Consider the following 14,750-nt stretch of genomic DNA (forward strand, 5'->3'; position numbering starts at 1 on the left):
TCTGAGGCTCTAATTTGAAACTGTGGCTAAGAAGTTAGATTCGACACTACTATCAGCTCTCCAAATAGCACTGGCACTCTTGGGGGAACATAGGGCTGGGTTCGGCTCTGGCTTTATCAGGTCAGGCCTTCGGAGGGCAACACTTGCTTCTGAACCCCAAACTTGGGGCTAACCCCATCCCTGACAGCTGCCCCTAGAGCAGAGGCTGAGGTCCATGCTCTCAGTGGGCAAAGCAGCCCACAAAGGGACACACTAGTTGACTAGAGGCCAAGGCCAAGTATGTTAATAACACTCACAGATGCTGGCAGCACAAGGCAGGGGTGGTCTTAACAGCTGGATGAGAAATGAATTCCATTATTCCAGTGGTGTGTTATACAAATGGAGATGTCTTTCTGTGGGAAAACAATCCCAAATAATCACAGAATTAGGAGCCAGAATGGATCTCAGAGATGGCTGAATTGAAAACTCTTGTCAAGGAGGGAGTAGGACAGTAGGTTATTTGTTTGTTTGTTTTATCCATACCTTCCACCTGTAGAGAATAGGGGTTTCATACAATGAAAACAGTGTGAGTCAAAAACCTTCATTTTCCTATAATACTCTGTTTGGTTCTGCTGCCTGAGTGTTTGGTGTTGAGCATGTGCATTGTGGTTTAATAAACAACTGGGAATGCAGCTATTCTGCTTTCCTGCCTAAACTGGCCCAAGTCTGGAACAAGACCCCTGAGGTTGGAGAGAAAGTTTTGGAGGTATACACTAATCCTTGCCATCAGCTCCCAAGGCAGAAATTCTACTTAAACTTACTGGCACAGACATCCCAAGAAAGTAAAGGATCTGGTGGTTATTAAGTATTCTGGCAGATCTGTCAGGCTAGTACCATGTGCTGGCCTCAGTCTTTATGTGGGAATCCATATTAGATATGTTCATTTGAATCTTCCCATGTCTTTTGCAAAATTTTGTTGAAGGTCATGTAAAATGTTAGACTTTTCCTTTTCATATAAGGTTTGATGCTAAATCCATTTTAGAATTTGCTTCTAGAAAAAATTCAGTGAATGGCTATGTATCTCTGATAAAAGCAATAGAGCCTACCTGTTTTCTTCTTTGCCAAGACTTCTAGGAAGCTCAGAATTAAAATTTGTCTTTGTTTATACTTATGAACTTAAGTGGGTTTCCAGTACATTTTATCTTTTTTCTTCATTCTAAAGAGAATCTGATAGCATTTTAAAAAATTTGCCCTCTATTATGCTTTGGAATTATAGAATGCATGAAATCATGTTGTCAATAAGCAAGGCAGAGCTGGAGATGTAGCTCAGTGCTAGAGCACTTGCCTAGCATGCACAAGGCCCTGGGTTCAATCCCTAGTACTTAAAAAATAAGAAATAAAATACACAAGGCATATGGAAATAATAAGACTGGAGTGTCTCATGGGGCAGTGAGAGGAGTTAGATCCCTGGCTTCCAGGAGATTCCCTTTGCTGTGGGGCTGATGTCTCTAAAGTTGTGGGTTGGTATGAAATCTAGAGTTTCATCTTCTTAATTTGTTACTGCCTCATTTATGGGAGAGATTACAAGTCAGCTCTCTTCCTCTGGAAAGAGTGGGTGTTCTGGCTAGAGCCATAGAGTAGCCATGCCAGGGTTGCAGGGTAATTGACTGAGGGTGTGGAGGTTGGGGTTTGGGTTGCAGAGGTGTTGGGGGTAGCTGCTTGTCCAGTCCGGTAGTCTCGATGCCTCCTGTGTGTGAGACAAATGGAGATACTATGAACAGTTTTACTTGAGGAGAGCCCAACCCTGCGGTAAGCTGGAGGGAGATGCTGGATGTGTGGGTGGATCTGGGTAGGTGGCCCTTCCTGGGATGAGAGAAGGCTGGAGAAGAGCTATGGAGGCTGGTTTCCAAGGCTGTGTCTTTAGAGATGTCCCTGCTCCTCCCGATGCTCTAGGAACACAGATTGAGTGCTTTCCCAGCTCTAGGCCATGACAGGTGTTGAGTCCTGCAGTGGAGATGGGGACTTAGATGGGGAGACAATTTCTGAATGAAGATATCCAGATTTGGTCACTATCCTAGGCAAGACTGTCATAGGTTGAGTTGTGGCATCAAGACACCTAGACTTTCTTGGGTAATTCCTGGTGGCCAGTTCTCTGCTAGGTACTTCAGAGAAATAGAAAACACTGGAAGAATAAGTGGACAGATGGATGAGTCCTGCCCTCTGGAAGTTTAAGGTCAATATTGCAGAGGCTAGAGACACATGCACATTCAATGGCCCATTCCCCCATTCCCATCCCAACCCCATATTTTTCATACACTATGCACTCACCCCTACACATGCATATAGTTATGCATGCACACACCCATGTTCTCATGTACCCGCATGCTCCTCATACCTATATGTATTTACATACCTATTCACACATTTATTTTAGAACAAGTTTCTCAAGTCTTGTGCAAGCTGTGGCTTTGGCCATTGCCTTTCCAAATTGGGGCCACCCCCTCCTCTCATCTGCCCTTGGGGAGGGGTTGTCTGGATGCTCTCTCAAAAGTTCTGTTCTCCTCCCTCTTCAGCCTTGCTATATTGCAGCAGGGGGCCCCAGGGCAATGACTTCATTTTTCTGAACCTCTGTTTCCTCATTCTGCAAATTGGGGCTAATAGTCCCCACCCTGCTTGCCTCACAGGGTGGCACCAAGCATTCCCATGAGATAAAGGATAGCAGAGTGTTTTGTAAACTGAAAATTGTTTTCCAAACAGGCAAATGCTGCTGTTGTTTTCCAAGCTCTGGAACTCAAGAATTCCTCCACCCTCAAGTAAGCCCTGTCCTTGGGTGGAAAGGGACATAGTGTGAAGGTGGTAAGGGGGCCTGGCTGTTCTGAAGCCCCCATTCCAACTGATGGTGCTAAAGGGGCATGAACATGTGTCTGTGGGGCCCAGCCCAGTCTACTCCCAATTTTTTTGTGGGGGCTTGCTGGCTGGTGAGGTCAATAGGAGTCTTGCCACTTGGCTGCTGGCTCCAGGGACAGACGAGAGGATTTGGCAAAGGACAGTGAGGGATGAAGGGAAGGTAGAAACTGCTACATCAAAAGCTGTGTCCATACTCATTGAGCTTCAGTGGGGTCCTACTCCTTCAGTACAGCCAGGAGCCCCATTGTTTAGGAGAAAGTCAGGGGTTCTGTCTCCTAGGCAAGTGTGTGAGTGTGTGTGTGTGTGTGTATGCACCTATTTGGCACAAGCTGGATCCAGGTGCCATCACAGATCTTCCATCTTTGGTGGGCCTTTGGGAAGCTCAAGGAACATAGGACAACAATGAGGCAAGGGCAGGGGTCTATTAGTTTGTCACAAGCCCGTCCTTTCATCTTGTACTCCCACAACTGGCGGCCAAGACATTACTGTCCTTTTGTTACTCCTCTTCTGTCACCTCCCTCTATCCAAGCCCTGCAGTTTCACATTGCGGAAACAGAGACCCAGAGAGGAAAGGGACTTGGCCCAAGGTCACACTGAGAATAGGGAAGAACCTGGGCCTTCTGGGCTTTGACCTGGTGCTGGTTCCCATGTCTGGAAAGGTGGAACTTTTGCTGGGGGATGCTTTTTAGGAAGGCTGGTGTGGAGTCATGTACCTGCACAAATGAGGTCAACTTGCAGTAAGTGCCTCATGGATTGGAGCAGCCCTCATGGTCCTTGGGAAAAAGAGGTAAAGTCTGGTTCAGCAGAGAGTAGATGAGGTACAGCCTGCCTTGGGCAGTGGAGAACAAGTTTGGCGAGAATGTCATGTAGCCAATTTGTTGAGCCTGCCTGGCTCCTCCTCAGTTTAGTCTTACCTTGTCCTCATGATGCATTGTGAGAGTGTCTTCCCCTCATCCCTATTTTATGGATTTGTTCATTAAATCTACAAACATTATCTGAGCCAGTGCTCTATACCAGGCTCTGAATCTGAGGCCTGGGACCTATAGGTGGTCAGGCAGACTGACCCAACTCTCTGGGCCCACAGGCTGATGCAAAAGACAACTGGGTGCCATTCTGGCCGGGAAAACAAACATGTGACCAGGGACCAGTTACTTCTCCTCTTTGTGCCTCAATTTTCCATCTAAAAAATAGTGATAATAAAGTCCTTTCCTTCTAATATTTATAAAGTACTCTGAGCAGAGCCAGGTGCATTGAAAGTACAATATCTGTATGACGTGTTTGTTTAAAGAGTTATCAAAGGAACATATTAATTGTAGGTTGTCAGTAAGTTCTACACTGGAGGTAAAAAGGGTGGTGACCTGGGAGTTGGGAATGTTTTATGTCTTGATGGGGGTGTGGGTCCTGGGTGTGTGTAATTTTCAAAGTTCATTGAGCTGCACCTGTGAGACTTGTGCCTTTTACTATATGTAAATTATACCTCAATAAACAAACACACAGAAACTATAGAGAAAGGAAAGTATAGGGTGAAAGGAGTGTGAGGGATCCTTCAGGTCATTTTTAGACAAGGCAGTTAGAACATCTGGACATGAAAGAGTCCTGGAGAAGGAGGAGGAAGAGGAAGAAGAGGAGGAAGCGGAGGAGGAGGTGGCAGCAGCAGCTCTGGCTATGGTGAAGAAAGATGAGGAAACTGAGGCTCTGAGAGATCTGAAGCTATATTCAGGGTCAACCTGAGGGGTTAGGATTGTCAGCCCAGGAAATTTCTTAGCAGCTAGGCCTCAGTGGGCCTAGGTTCAGGACTCTGCCCCTGTGGGTTCCCCTGCAGAGGCCAGAGGAAGCATTGTATTTTCTAGGGGCTGCCCTTTCCCTATCCAGATGCCTGTTCTCATGGTCTTAGCACTTGAGAAGGACCACTTAATTCATGGGGGAAATAGGTTCTTAAATATGGACTGAGCAAAGGAGGGGGTTTTGAGAAGCTCTAATGCAGGGACATGCCACCTGCTCCTCCACTTCAGCATACACAGGTGCAGGCCCAGTTTTGACTCTGTCCCGTCTGTGGCAATGCGGCAATGCTCCACCCTCTACCACTTTCTCCTCCCTCCCTCCCTCCCACACCTCCTGTTTTCTACCTGTTACCTGTCCATCCTTCCATCCTTTGTTCGCCTAGGAACCCAGGGCTTCCTGCTATGCTCCAGTCAGGGACCCCCAGGACCAGCTGCCTACTTCTACCCTCAAGCTGCTCCCAGCCTGGTCAGAGGAACTGAGGCAAAACATTAGGAGAGGAACTGGGAGAACTTTCCAGAGGCAGAAATATCTGAACTGACTCCAGAGGTTTCTCAAAAAGAGGGAGTTGACCCCTTGGAGAATGAGATGGGATAAGGATTCATGAGGCAGAGACCTACATGGGCATAGATGTAGAGGCTTGAGAGAGGGTTTGGGCCTTTTTGGGAATACCTGGTACATCATTCTGCCCAGGGATAGCAGGAAATGAGGTGGGAAAAGGAAAAAAAAAGCAAGTCTGGATGCCAGGAGAAAAGGTGGTGTTTATCTGGAGGACATGGGAAAGGGGTCTATCCACAGGAAAGGGGTCAACTGTAGTAGCTTCAGAGGAAAAGAAGGGCTAGAGGGGGAGAGACACTGTCTAGACATACCACCCTGAATGCGCCCAATTTTGTCTGATCTTAGAAGCTAAGTAAGGTCAGGCAAGGTTAGTACATGGGTGGGATGGGGTGGGGGAGAAGACAGAGGACTCCACCAAAAAACATTCCAGTGTGGGACTGGGATTCTCTGAAAGAAGAGAGAGAGGATTCTGGTGTGGGGATGATATACCAGAAGGGAAACAGTGAGGAGGGGTCCAGGAGCCAGGCTGAAAGTCCTGATAAGAGATGTCAGGTTAGGCTGGAAAGCAGGGACAGAGGGTAGTGGACAGGGGGAGATGATAACAGGAGGGTTAGGAGGAATAGGAGAAATGAAGTTCAGGGAGGGAGGATGGCACATTTTGTGTCCTGTGACAAAGAACTAGAATAGACCTGACTAAAGCTGTTCAGGACACAGTGGAGGTGGGCTGGTGTGGTGATACGGGTGAGTGAGCCTTCTGGACCCAACACAGAGAGCAAGAAGCTAGTGCTCAGGCACTGTACAGGTGTGGACCTCAGGGATACTCTGAAAGGCACAGGCCATAGTGTCAGGCCAGAAGCTTTGGCCCGCAGCAACCCCAATATTCTCTCCCACCCTAGTCTGAGTAATGGAGCAGGATGCTGAGCAGGACTGATCTGAGCTCTGGTCTTGGGTGTCAGCCCTAGTCCTCAGCCTTCCCCAGTTAGGAAATAAAATGTGGCTGGACCTTGCGTGAGCAAGACTGCTGAAGGATGGCTTATTCTTACTCTCCACATCCTGGACCCTCTCTCCTTGAATGCTGACTTCTTTCCTTACAGCTCCCTCGATCATGGCCACTCAGGGCCTTTGCTCATTTCCAGGTGATTAGTCTTAGGCAGTCGCAGCGTAGGCTGAGTTAACCTGAACAAGGATCCTGACACCCCCCCACCTAATGCCTACCTTACTGTGGTGCATTTTATAGGAAAGACTCTGTTATTACTGCATTTTACAGAGTTGTGGGCTGTGGCTTGTAAGTGCATGCTTGCCTAAGGTCATACCAAGTCATTAGAGGAATTCAATCCCAAACCCACATCCCACTCCACCCAGCTGTCATCTCCCTCAACTAGGATTCTCCTTGTCCTCAGTCTCTGTCTCTGGGTCCTCCCCTGGGTTCTGTAGGCATATAATGAGGGTGGAGCCTAGGCAACTAGGTGACCTTGAAGTGATCCCACCTCTCTAGCAATGAGGATGGCATTGTCCCCTGCTCCCCCAAAGCCCATGAAACAGCTCCCAGGGAGGCTACAAAGTTACCTTGGAAGCCAGAGACTGACTGGAAGGTCATGATAAAGGAACTCATTTTAGAAGCACTTTTCTTGATAGTGACAGTTTTATTCCTGCACCCACTCCTGGAGAATTTGAAGTCTTAATTACCTTCTCTCCTGCAGGAGTGTGTGTGGTCTTGTCTCCCTCCACCTGGTGCTAGGTCCCAGGGATAGATTGATTGACACAGGCCTCAACTTCTCCCACAGGAAGCCTTCCTCTGGCTCCAGCGACCTCCTGCTCATGCTGGGGCCTTTGGGAAGATTTGCTTGTCAGAGTGGCCTACCCCTCACTCTTCAGCAGCTTTTCTCCAGCACCCTCCGCTGTCATACAGAGGTGCTAGATGAGGGAGCATGGGGGGTGTTGTCGAGGGCCTAACATTGCCACATGTCATCCTGCACACTTGACATGCACAGTTTCCAATCCTGGCCTGGGAAATGTGGCAACTGTGTCATCCTCATTGTAAAAATGAGGCTGAAGGGATGTGTAGTCACTGGTTTGGGATCCCATGGCAGATGTGACTTAACTACAAACCCACTCAATTTTCACTGCATCTGTTTCTCTCAAAAAGGGAAGCAGGGGCTTCTCTGGCCTTTGAGACCCTCCAGCCTGCCAGCCACTTCCCAGGACTTCTTAGAGTTATTAATTAACTAACCTGCTTGTACCATAAGTCCAGAGACTCATTGGACCACAAGGCAGGGAAACCTGGTTTGAATCTACATTCTGCCCCTCAGAGGGCAGAATGGGACCTGGGAGGTTATAGGTCTCTCTGAGCTTATATGTTCTCATCTACAAGAGGAAGGCTGTGGGCTGTGAGCCTGATGCTCTCTGTGCCCACCCACCCACAGCTCCTGTATGACAGCCCCAAGGCCCGGCAGGAAGTGGACCACCACTGGCAGGCCTCAGGTGGCCCCCACATCGTGTGCATCCTGGACGTGTATGAGAACATGCATCACGGCAAGCGCTGTCTCCTCGTTGTCATGGAATGGTATGCTGGCACCCTCCTGAAAGCCCCTCTGGTATCCTTTTGTCCCCAGGCTCCAGGCCATTCTTCTAGGACTTTCTCTGTTCTTCAGAAAGCGGCTCTGGGTGACACCCAAGCACCTGAGGGATAGTAAAGTGGGTAGCTGCAGGGCCTGTCATGGAGCTGTGTAACTGGCCACCGTGGCATTTCCTGAAGGGTGGGAAAGAGATTACAGCTGTCATATGGCCTTTCTGGGTGTGGTTTGCACTCTGTGAAGAGGGCTGGAAGAGCCATCAGAGAGGACTGACACACCCTGAACATGTATAGGTAGGGACAAGTGGGGGAGAGGGAAAGGGATACACTTAGTCCCTTAAGCTTTCTCCTTCCTGGATCTGTGCTGCCATGGTCCCACTAGATGTTGATTATTGAAGTTCAGGACCGGAAGCCGGGACCACCTTCACCTTGGGTTTCTCCCACTAGCATTGTGGTTCAACCCCAGCCTTCCATAGACCCTGAGTTCCATGTCTGGGCCTCAATTCCTCTGTGTCTACCTTTCAAGAACTCTTCCCTGAATAGGTTAGCCAGCTCTTCAGATTAGGGGTTTAGATCCTGGCTCTTCCATCCACTAGCCATGGGACTGTGGGTAGCTGCTAATATTTCTGAATTTCTGTAACTCACAATGTGAAATGGAGGAAGATCTTAATGTAGTATTTATCCTAACCTTGACTCTGATCAAAGTGCCCCATGTATATTGCATATTCAATTTGAGGTGAAGGAACCAGCCCAGGATCACACAGAAGTACACATGAAGGAACACAGGGTATAATATACAGTAAGCACTTAGAGAACATTAGGTCATGATGATTATAATTGGTTCCTGTTCTGCATTTGGGGAAACTGAGACTTGGTTGGGGTTAGAGCTGTTGAGCCCTCATAGCCATGTAGCACCACAGGGAACACAAGGGCTTCTGGGCAGGGATATGAGTCCACCACCTTCCCTTAGTTCTGTAAGTTCAGATCAACTCCCTCAAGCTGATAGCCCACTATGCGCCAGGTACCCCAAGGCACAGGAGGCTAACAGTGTCTGTTTACCAGGGAAGTAGCATTAGGGCTTGTGGCCTAGAGTTCTGATGCAGGGCAGGGGCAGAGTGACGCCCAGTGTCCCCTTCCCTACTCACGGTCACCTTCTCTTGTAGCATGGAAGGTGGTGAGTTATTCAGCAGGATTCAGGAGCGTGGTGACCAGGCTTTTACTGAGAGAGGTATGTGCAGCTAGTTGGACCAGTGTTGGGGAGTCAGGGTGAGAGGGCTGTGATCACTGTCTTCCCAGTAGAATAAGGAAGGGTGGGAAGGAATGTCCTTTACCCCCAAGGGGTTCTATGAGTCTGTGACACTTTTGGAGATGGACTTCCAATGGATGCCTCAGAGCCTCTTGGTGCTGACTTGCAATGAGCTGGGAAGAGGTAGCCAAGGCCTGAGGAAGGAGGCCCAGGTGGACTGGGAGCATCCTTGAAGAAAACTGGGGTATCTGGGGTTGGGGTTCAGGATAAAGGTCACCATTCTGTGCTGGCCTACTATACCATGTCCAGGATGGATGATAGGGTGGGGACCCCAAGGTGACCTGACCTTTGATTGGCATCGCTAACCCCCCAACTCCCTGTGTCTGCAGAGGCTGCAGAGATAATGCGGGATATTGGCACTGCTATCCAGTTCCTGCACAGCCAGAACATTGCCCACAGAGATGTCAAGGTGAGGCTCTAGGACCCAGGCTGTCCCCAGGGAAGGAGCAACTTTCCCATTCCACACCCCTGATGGCTCCCAGCACCCGCTGGATGGTGGCCAATTTCCTTGGTCAACATTCCACGATTCAGCTCCTTGGCCCAGACTGCTTTTCTCTGCCTCTCCTCTGATGGTTCCTGCAAACTCATTATGCTCTTGCCAGAAGGATCTCTTTGTTTCCTTCAAATACTGCATAATCCCAATAGTAAAAAGAATAACTGACTTCCTGCCTCCAGCCAGTAGGCCTTGACAAGCATCTCACTCCTCATCCAGCCCTATGAGATAGGGGCCATTACCCATTTTATGGATTAACAAATCAAGGTTCAGATAGAGAAGGGGGGGAGTGGCTTGCCTAAGGCTGTGGTTGCTGCACTAGGATTCATTCATTTATTTGTCCACTAAATCAGCAAGAAATTTTGTGACTACACAATGTGCCAGGCCTCAGGCAGGGTCTGCCTGATGCTACTGGGTTTTCTATAAAGTTACAGCCATAGTTTCAATAGGTTAGGACCTCAAACACTAGCATTTTAACAGAAAGATGTTGGCCACTGCGGGGAAGGAACACAGGGAGTCCCACTTCCTGGGCTTGCTTGCCTTCCAGTGATGGACTTGAAAGATATTCTGGAAGCTCAGTGATCTAAATTTCTTCTCCTGGGAGGACTGTGTCTTCCAGGCAGTGCTTCATGCACACACACACATATACACGTGCACACATAAACATGCATATGCAAGCCACCATCAGAGAAGAGTTTGTTCCTGGGCCCTCTGTCCCAAATCTGGAGCATTACCCCACTTGGCTTATTTCTTCCTAAGACTAAGCAGAGGTGATTGGAGGGGCCAACTGCTGCATTAGTCTTTCCTCTGGCTGAATGCTGCCAGTCCATAGTTATCCTGTGATTTAGGATACATGGGGAGCCACAACAGATCACCTTGTGAATCCTTGCTTGACTTTGACCCCTAGCTGCTTCCTATTTTCTTTCTTTTCTTTTTCTTTCTTTCTTTCTTTTTTTTTCTTTTTGCTTAAGGGGAGAAAAGCCTTCTGCAGAGCAGATGCCTTTCTATATGCTAAATCTGCTTCTCCATTTTTATCCCAATCCAAGGTCAAATTATCTCAAAAGGAACTTGAGAAATAGCTCCCACTGGCTCCATACCAGAGCTTTGTCCAGTTCCCTGTCCTACCCAAGCTTGCTTGGGAATCCCTCCTGCTCCTTGGCATGAACCTACATCCTGCCCATTCATTAAAAGCCAGCTTCAAGGCTGCCTTTTCCTTGTAGCCCTCCCCACTTCCCCCATCTGCCAGGCCCGTCTGTGCTTCACAACTGGGAAGAATTGCCTTGGTACAGCTCCTGGGGTCTAATTAGTGGGGGCCTTCTCTGAGTAGCCTCAGGTGGATTTTGCCCTGCTGTCCTTGCAGGTTTCCTTCCAGGCTGGGTGTGGGACATGTGCTTGGCAACACTGGCTTACCAGCAGTCTGCCTTTTCTTACACCCCCGATTATGGCAATTCATGGTAGCCTCAACAATTCAGGGTCCGAAGTTCCTGCCCCTAGGCTATGGCACTTGGCCATTCAGTCTTGACTAAGCACCTGCCTCACTCTCTCCTCTATGAACAAAAGTGCACCTCTCAGTCACCTTGACTTCTCTATATGCGGTCCATGTTGTAGATGGTCAATGGCCATGTCTATTCATGAGATGAACCTGATTCCCCCTGTATTGAAACAGAGGGAGGGAGTATGGCTAAAGATCACCTTGGGGCTCTGTCTCTGCCTGGTACCTAACCCCACACACATTTTCTTTTCCTGGCGTAGCCTGAAAACTTGCTCTATACGTCCAAGGAGAAAGATGCTGTGCTTAAGCTCACTGACTTCGGCTTTGCCAAGGAGACCACCCAAAATGCCCTGCAGACACCCTGTTACACTCCGTATTATGTGGGTGAGTCCTTGGGACACGTTCAGTACTTCCCTACCCCTACCATACACCTCTGTGATATGTGGCATCCAGTGGGGTATGGAAACAAAAGAGTTAAAGCCTAGCGAGGAGGGAGGGGAAGAACTGTCTGCATGGAGGCGGGTGACGTGGGGGGCCGGAGGCTGCAAAAATATTCTCCCAAACTTCAGCTTCTGCTTTTGAAAATAGATCCAGGAAAATTCTGGCTGTGGACTGTGAGCTGAATGACATCACAGCAGCTCTAAATATATATGTGATAAAAGGCTGCCATCAGCTCGGGACAGAGCCCAACCGTGGTTGTTTTTCTCTGGTTTCTGTCTTCCTGGGATTCATATTCACAAAATGGGTAGGCCTTTTCTCCACCATTAGAGGGATACAGGGTACCAGTCACCTGCTTTGTAGGAAAGGGTCCCTTGAATCAGGACCTGCGTGGGTCTTAAGGGTATGTACATACTCATGCTTCCTGGTAAAGCTCTGAGTAGCTCCCAGCTCTGGAAAGAACCCAGAATTCTGTAAGTGCCCTTTACCTGGAAGTAGGATGCTAACAAGGGCTCTTTTCCCTCAGGGGATGTCTTCTGGGAGGGCAGCTAAAGGGGCAGGATGCCCCCTGAGACAACCAAAATGGCAAACCCAGGAGTACTCTACCACTGAGCTAATCCCCAGCCCATTTTATTTTTAATTTTGGGATATTGTCCCTCCAAGTTGCTGAGGTTGGCCTCTAACTTGTGATCCTCCATCTTCAGCTTCTGGAGTAGCTGGGATTACGGGTGTGTACTACCATGCTCGACATTTTTGCATTATTTTAACTTAGAAATCTTCTGGCTTGCCGACCTCATCACACAAATATGAAGACTGAGGTCCTTTGGGTTGATAGCCAAGCTGATAGTGTGATACATAGGACCACCTATCTGTGGGCCCTCCTTGCCCATGACCTAGGCTTTATATTCAGGGAGGCAAGGGACACAGGGCAGCTGGAGGGCTGAGGCTCTCTTGCCTATGGCAGGACTTCACCAAGCTCTGGACTGGCTTTTCCCCTTGCCTTCTCTCACCAAGGTTGAGACTAGCAGAAGAGCCCAAAGGAGCTGGGGCTGTCTGAAAGCAGCTTTTTTTTTTTTTTCTGGAAGCTATTTCTCCTCCCCCAACTTCATGTATGTGCTGCCTTCCCAGAAGGTGTCAGACGCCAGTCTGCTCTCCCCACCTCCCAGCCTGGGTACCTACTTCTTACCTTGCCCAGGTTTCAGGCTTCTACCTAGGCCCCAAGATTCTTGGGGCTGAGAACCCTCCTATGTCCTCTGCCCTGGCAGCCCCTGAGGTCCTGGGCCCAGAGAAGTATGACAAGTCGTGTGACATGTGGTCCCTGGGTGTCATCATGTATATCCTGTGAGTACCATCCCCACCCTTGTCTCAACCTCTTGTTCCCACCCCCACCATGTTCCTTCAATACTGCTTTTTTGCTCCCTGCCCTCCATGTCCATAGTATGGGGCTCATGTGTGTCACCACCCCGTGGGCAGGCTGTGCTTCCCTTCTGGCATGGGATACAGCTTCTTCAGGTTGACTGAGGATGTCCCTATGCCAAGGGCCAGTGATGTTCCTGGGAGTCCAGAGAGCCAGTATTATTACCATGGTGTTTAGCTGCCTGTCTCACCAGTGAGGGGCTTGGAGTAGAGAATGGATCTGTCCTAGCACTACCCCCTGACTCTTATGCAAAATGACTTCCTCCCTCTCCTAGCTTGTGTGGCTTCCCACCCTTCTACTCCAATACGGGCCAGGCCATCTCTCCAGGGATGAAGAGGAGGATTCGCCTGGGCCAATATGGCTTCCCCAATCCTGAGTGGTCAGAGGTCTCTGAGGATGGTGAGTGAGCCCCTCTGTCCCACCATGGCCCCCGTGACCTTCATTCTGGACAAGTGACCTGTGTTTATGGTGACAAACTGACCTGTGTTTAAATCCTAACTTCTCCACTTCCTAGCTGTGTGACCCAAGGAAAATCACCTCAACTTTTGGAGCCTTAGTTTCCACATCTGCCAAATGGACCTACTTACTCAAAACCCCTTCTAACTTCAAGTCTATTTATATACCACAAACATATCTGTGTTGTATTAGTTATCTATTGCTGCTTAACAAATTATCCTGAACATTTAGTGCCTTAAAATAAGAAATAGTTGTTAGTTCATTGTTTTGTAGGTTAGGAAAGTAGGAGCACATGCAGCTGACATGGGGGGCCCAACATGTGGGAGGGTCTGTGGGGAGGGGTGGGGAACTATAATCTTATCACTCCCCTCTCTTCCCTGGGCCCCCTAGCCAAGCAGCTGATCCGCCTGCTGCTGAAGACAGACCCCACTGAGAGACTGACCATCACACAGTTCATGAACCATCCTTGGATCAATGTGAGCACTCCCTCTCCTAGAGAGGGCAGGGTGTCAAGCTGGAATATGGCAGCCTGGCAGGAGGATGGTAGTTTGGGAGGCCTTGGTGCAGGACTAGAATGGGCCCTTATACACAGATGTTTGCCACTATCCCATCTGCAACCTGGCTTAGCCATTGACCCAGTCAGGGTCTTTTACCTCTCTGAGCTTTGGTTTCTCCATCTGAGATTGGGAGGGGGGTAAAAGGGGGCAGCCAGTACTGTTCCACATGCCCTTAGGCTCTAATCCATGGACTTGGGACTTCTAGCAATCAACGGTGGTGCCACAGACCCCACTCCACACAGCCCGAGTGCTGCAGGAGGACAAAGACCACTGGGATGAAGTCAAGGTGGGCAGATTCTGTCTCAGTCTTCCTGAAGTTTCTATGGTGATAGCTCCCTAGAGTCAGGGCTTGGCTCTTTTCCCATGCCTAGAGCACAGGAGAACCCTTGGCACTCCACATTTTGGACTGCATTATTCCATTCAGGGTAGTGCTCCTGGCTTACTCCCTTTATGAAGGGGAACTTTGAACAAATGGCTCAGTGGAAGGATTTTGAGTTCAAGTCTTGGTTATAACCTCTATTATGACCTCTGACATTTGGGAGGGTGGTCACCCTTGTTTTAGACTTAGAAGAGGCCAGGTTTGATCATATGGGATAGCAGTCAGAGCCCTGGGCACCCATGGCACAATCTCCAGGCCCCAGTGTCCTGGGTACCAAGTGAGATGATATTCTCTGCAGGCCTTGTGGTTCTGAACAAGTGGCAATGGCTCACTTCTCTGTCCTACTTACTCCTGATGTGGTCCAAGGATGTCACTACCTTTCTGTGCCCTAGTAGATAAGCTCAGTGTCCATGACAA

At 49.0% G+C, this 14,750-nt stretch overlaps 1 protein-coding gene across 4 annotated transcripts in view; it reads left to right on the forward strand.

Annotated features, from left to right (window-relative positions):
* MAPKAPK3 (MAPK activated protein kinase 3) overlaps nucleotides 1-14,750 on the forward strand; it is a 29,453-nt gene that overhangs the window by 13,187 nt on the left and 1,516 nt on the right. For all 4 annotated transcript variants that reach the window (XM_081301183.1, XM_081301182.1, XM_081301181.1 and 1 more), the window contains 8 exons: nucleotides 7,647-7,786; nucleotides 8,959-9,023; nucleotides 9,431-9,510; nucleotides 11,347-11,470; nucleotides 12,790-12,865; nucleotides 13,216-13,340; nucleotides 13,788-13,873; nucleotides 14,160-14,240. In XM_081301183.1, the coding sequence (XP_081157309.1) occupies nucleotides 7,647-7,786; nucleotides 8,959-9,023; nucleotides 9,431-9,510; nucleotides 11,347-11,470; nucleotides 12,790-12,865; nucleotides 13,216-13,340; nucleotides 13,788-13,873; nucleotides 14,160-14,240 (777 nt within the window). The remainder of the gene's footprint in view (nucleotides 1-7,646; nucleotides 7,787-8,958; nucleotides 9,024-9,430; nucleotides 9,511-11,346; nucleotides 11,471-12,789; nucleotides 12,866-13,215; nucleotides 13,341-13,787; nucleotides 13,874-14,159; nucleotides 14,241-14,750) is intronic.

The sequence above is a fragment of the Spermophilus citellus genome, assembly GCF_964194105.1.
Source record: "Spermophilus citellus genome assembly, chromosome: 7".
In the NCBI taxonomy this organism is placed as follows: Eukaryota; Metazoa; Chordata; class Mammalia; order Rodentia; family Sciuridae; genus Spermophilus; species Spermophilus citellus.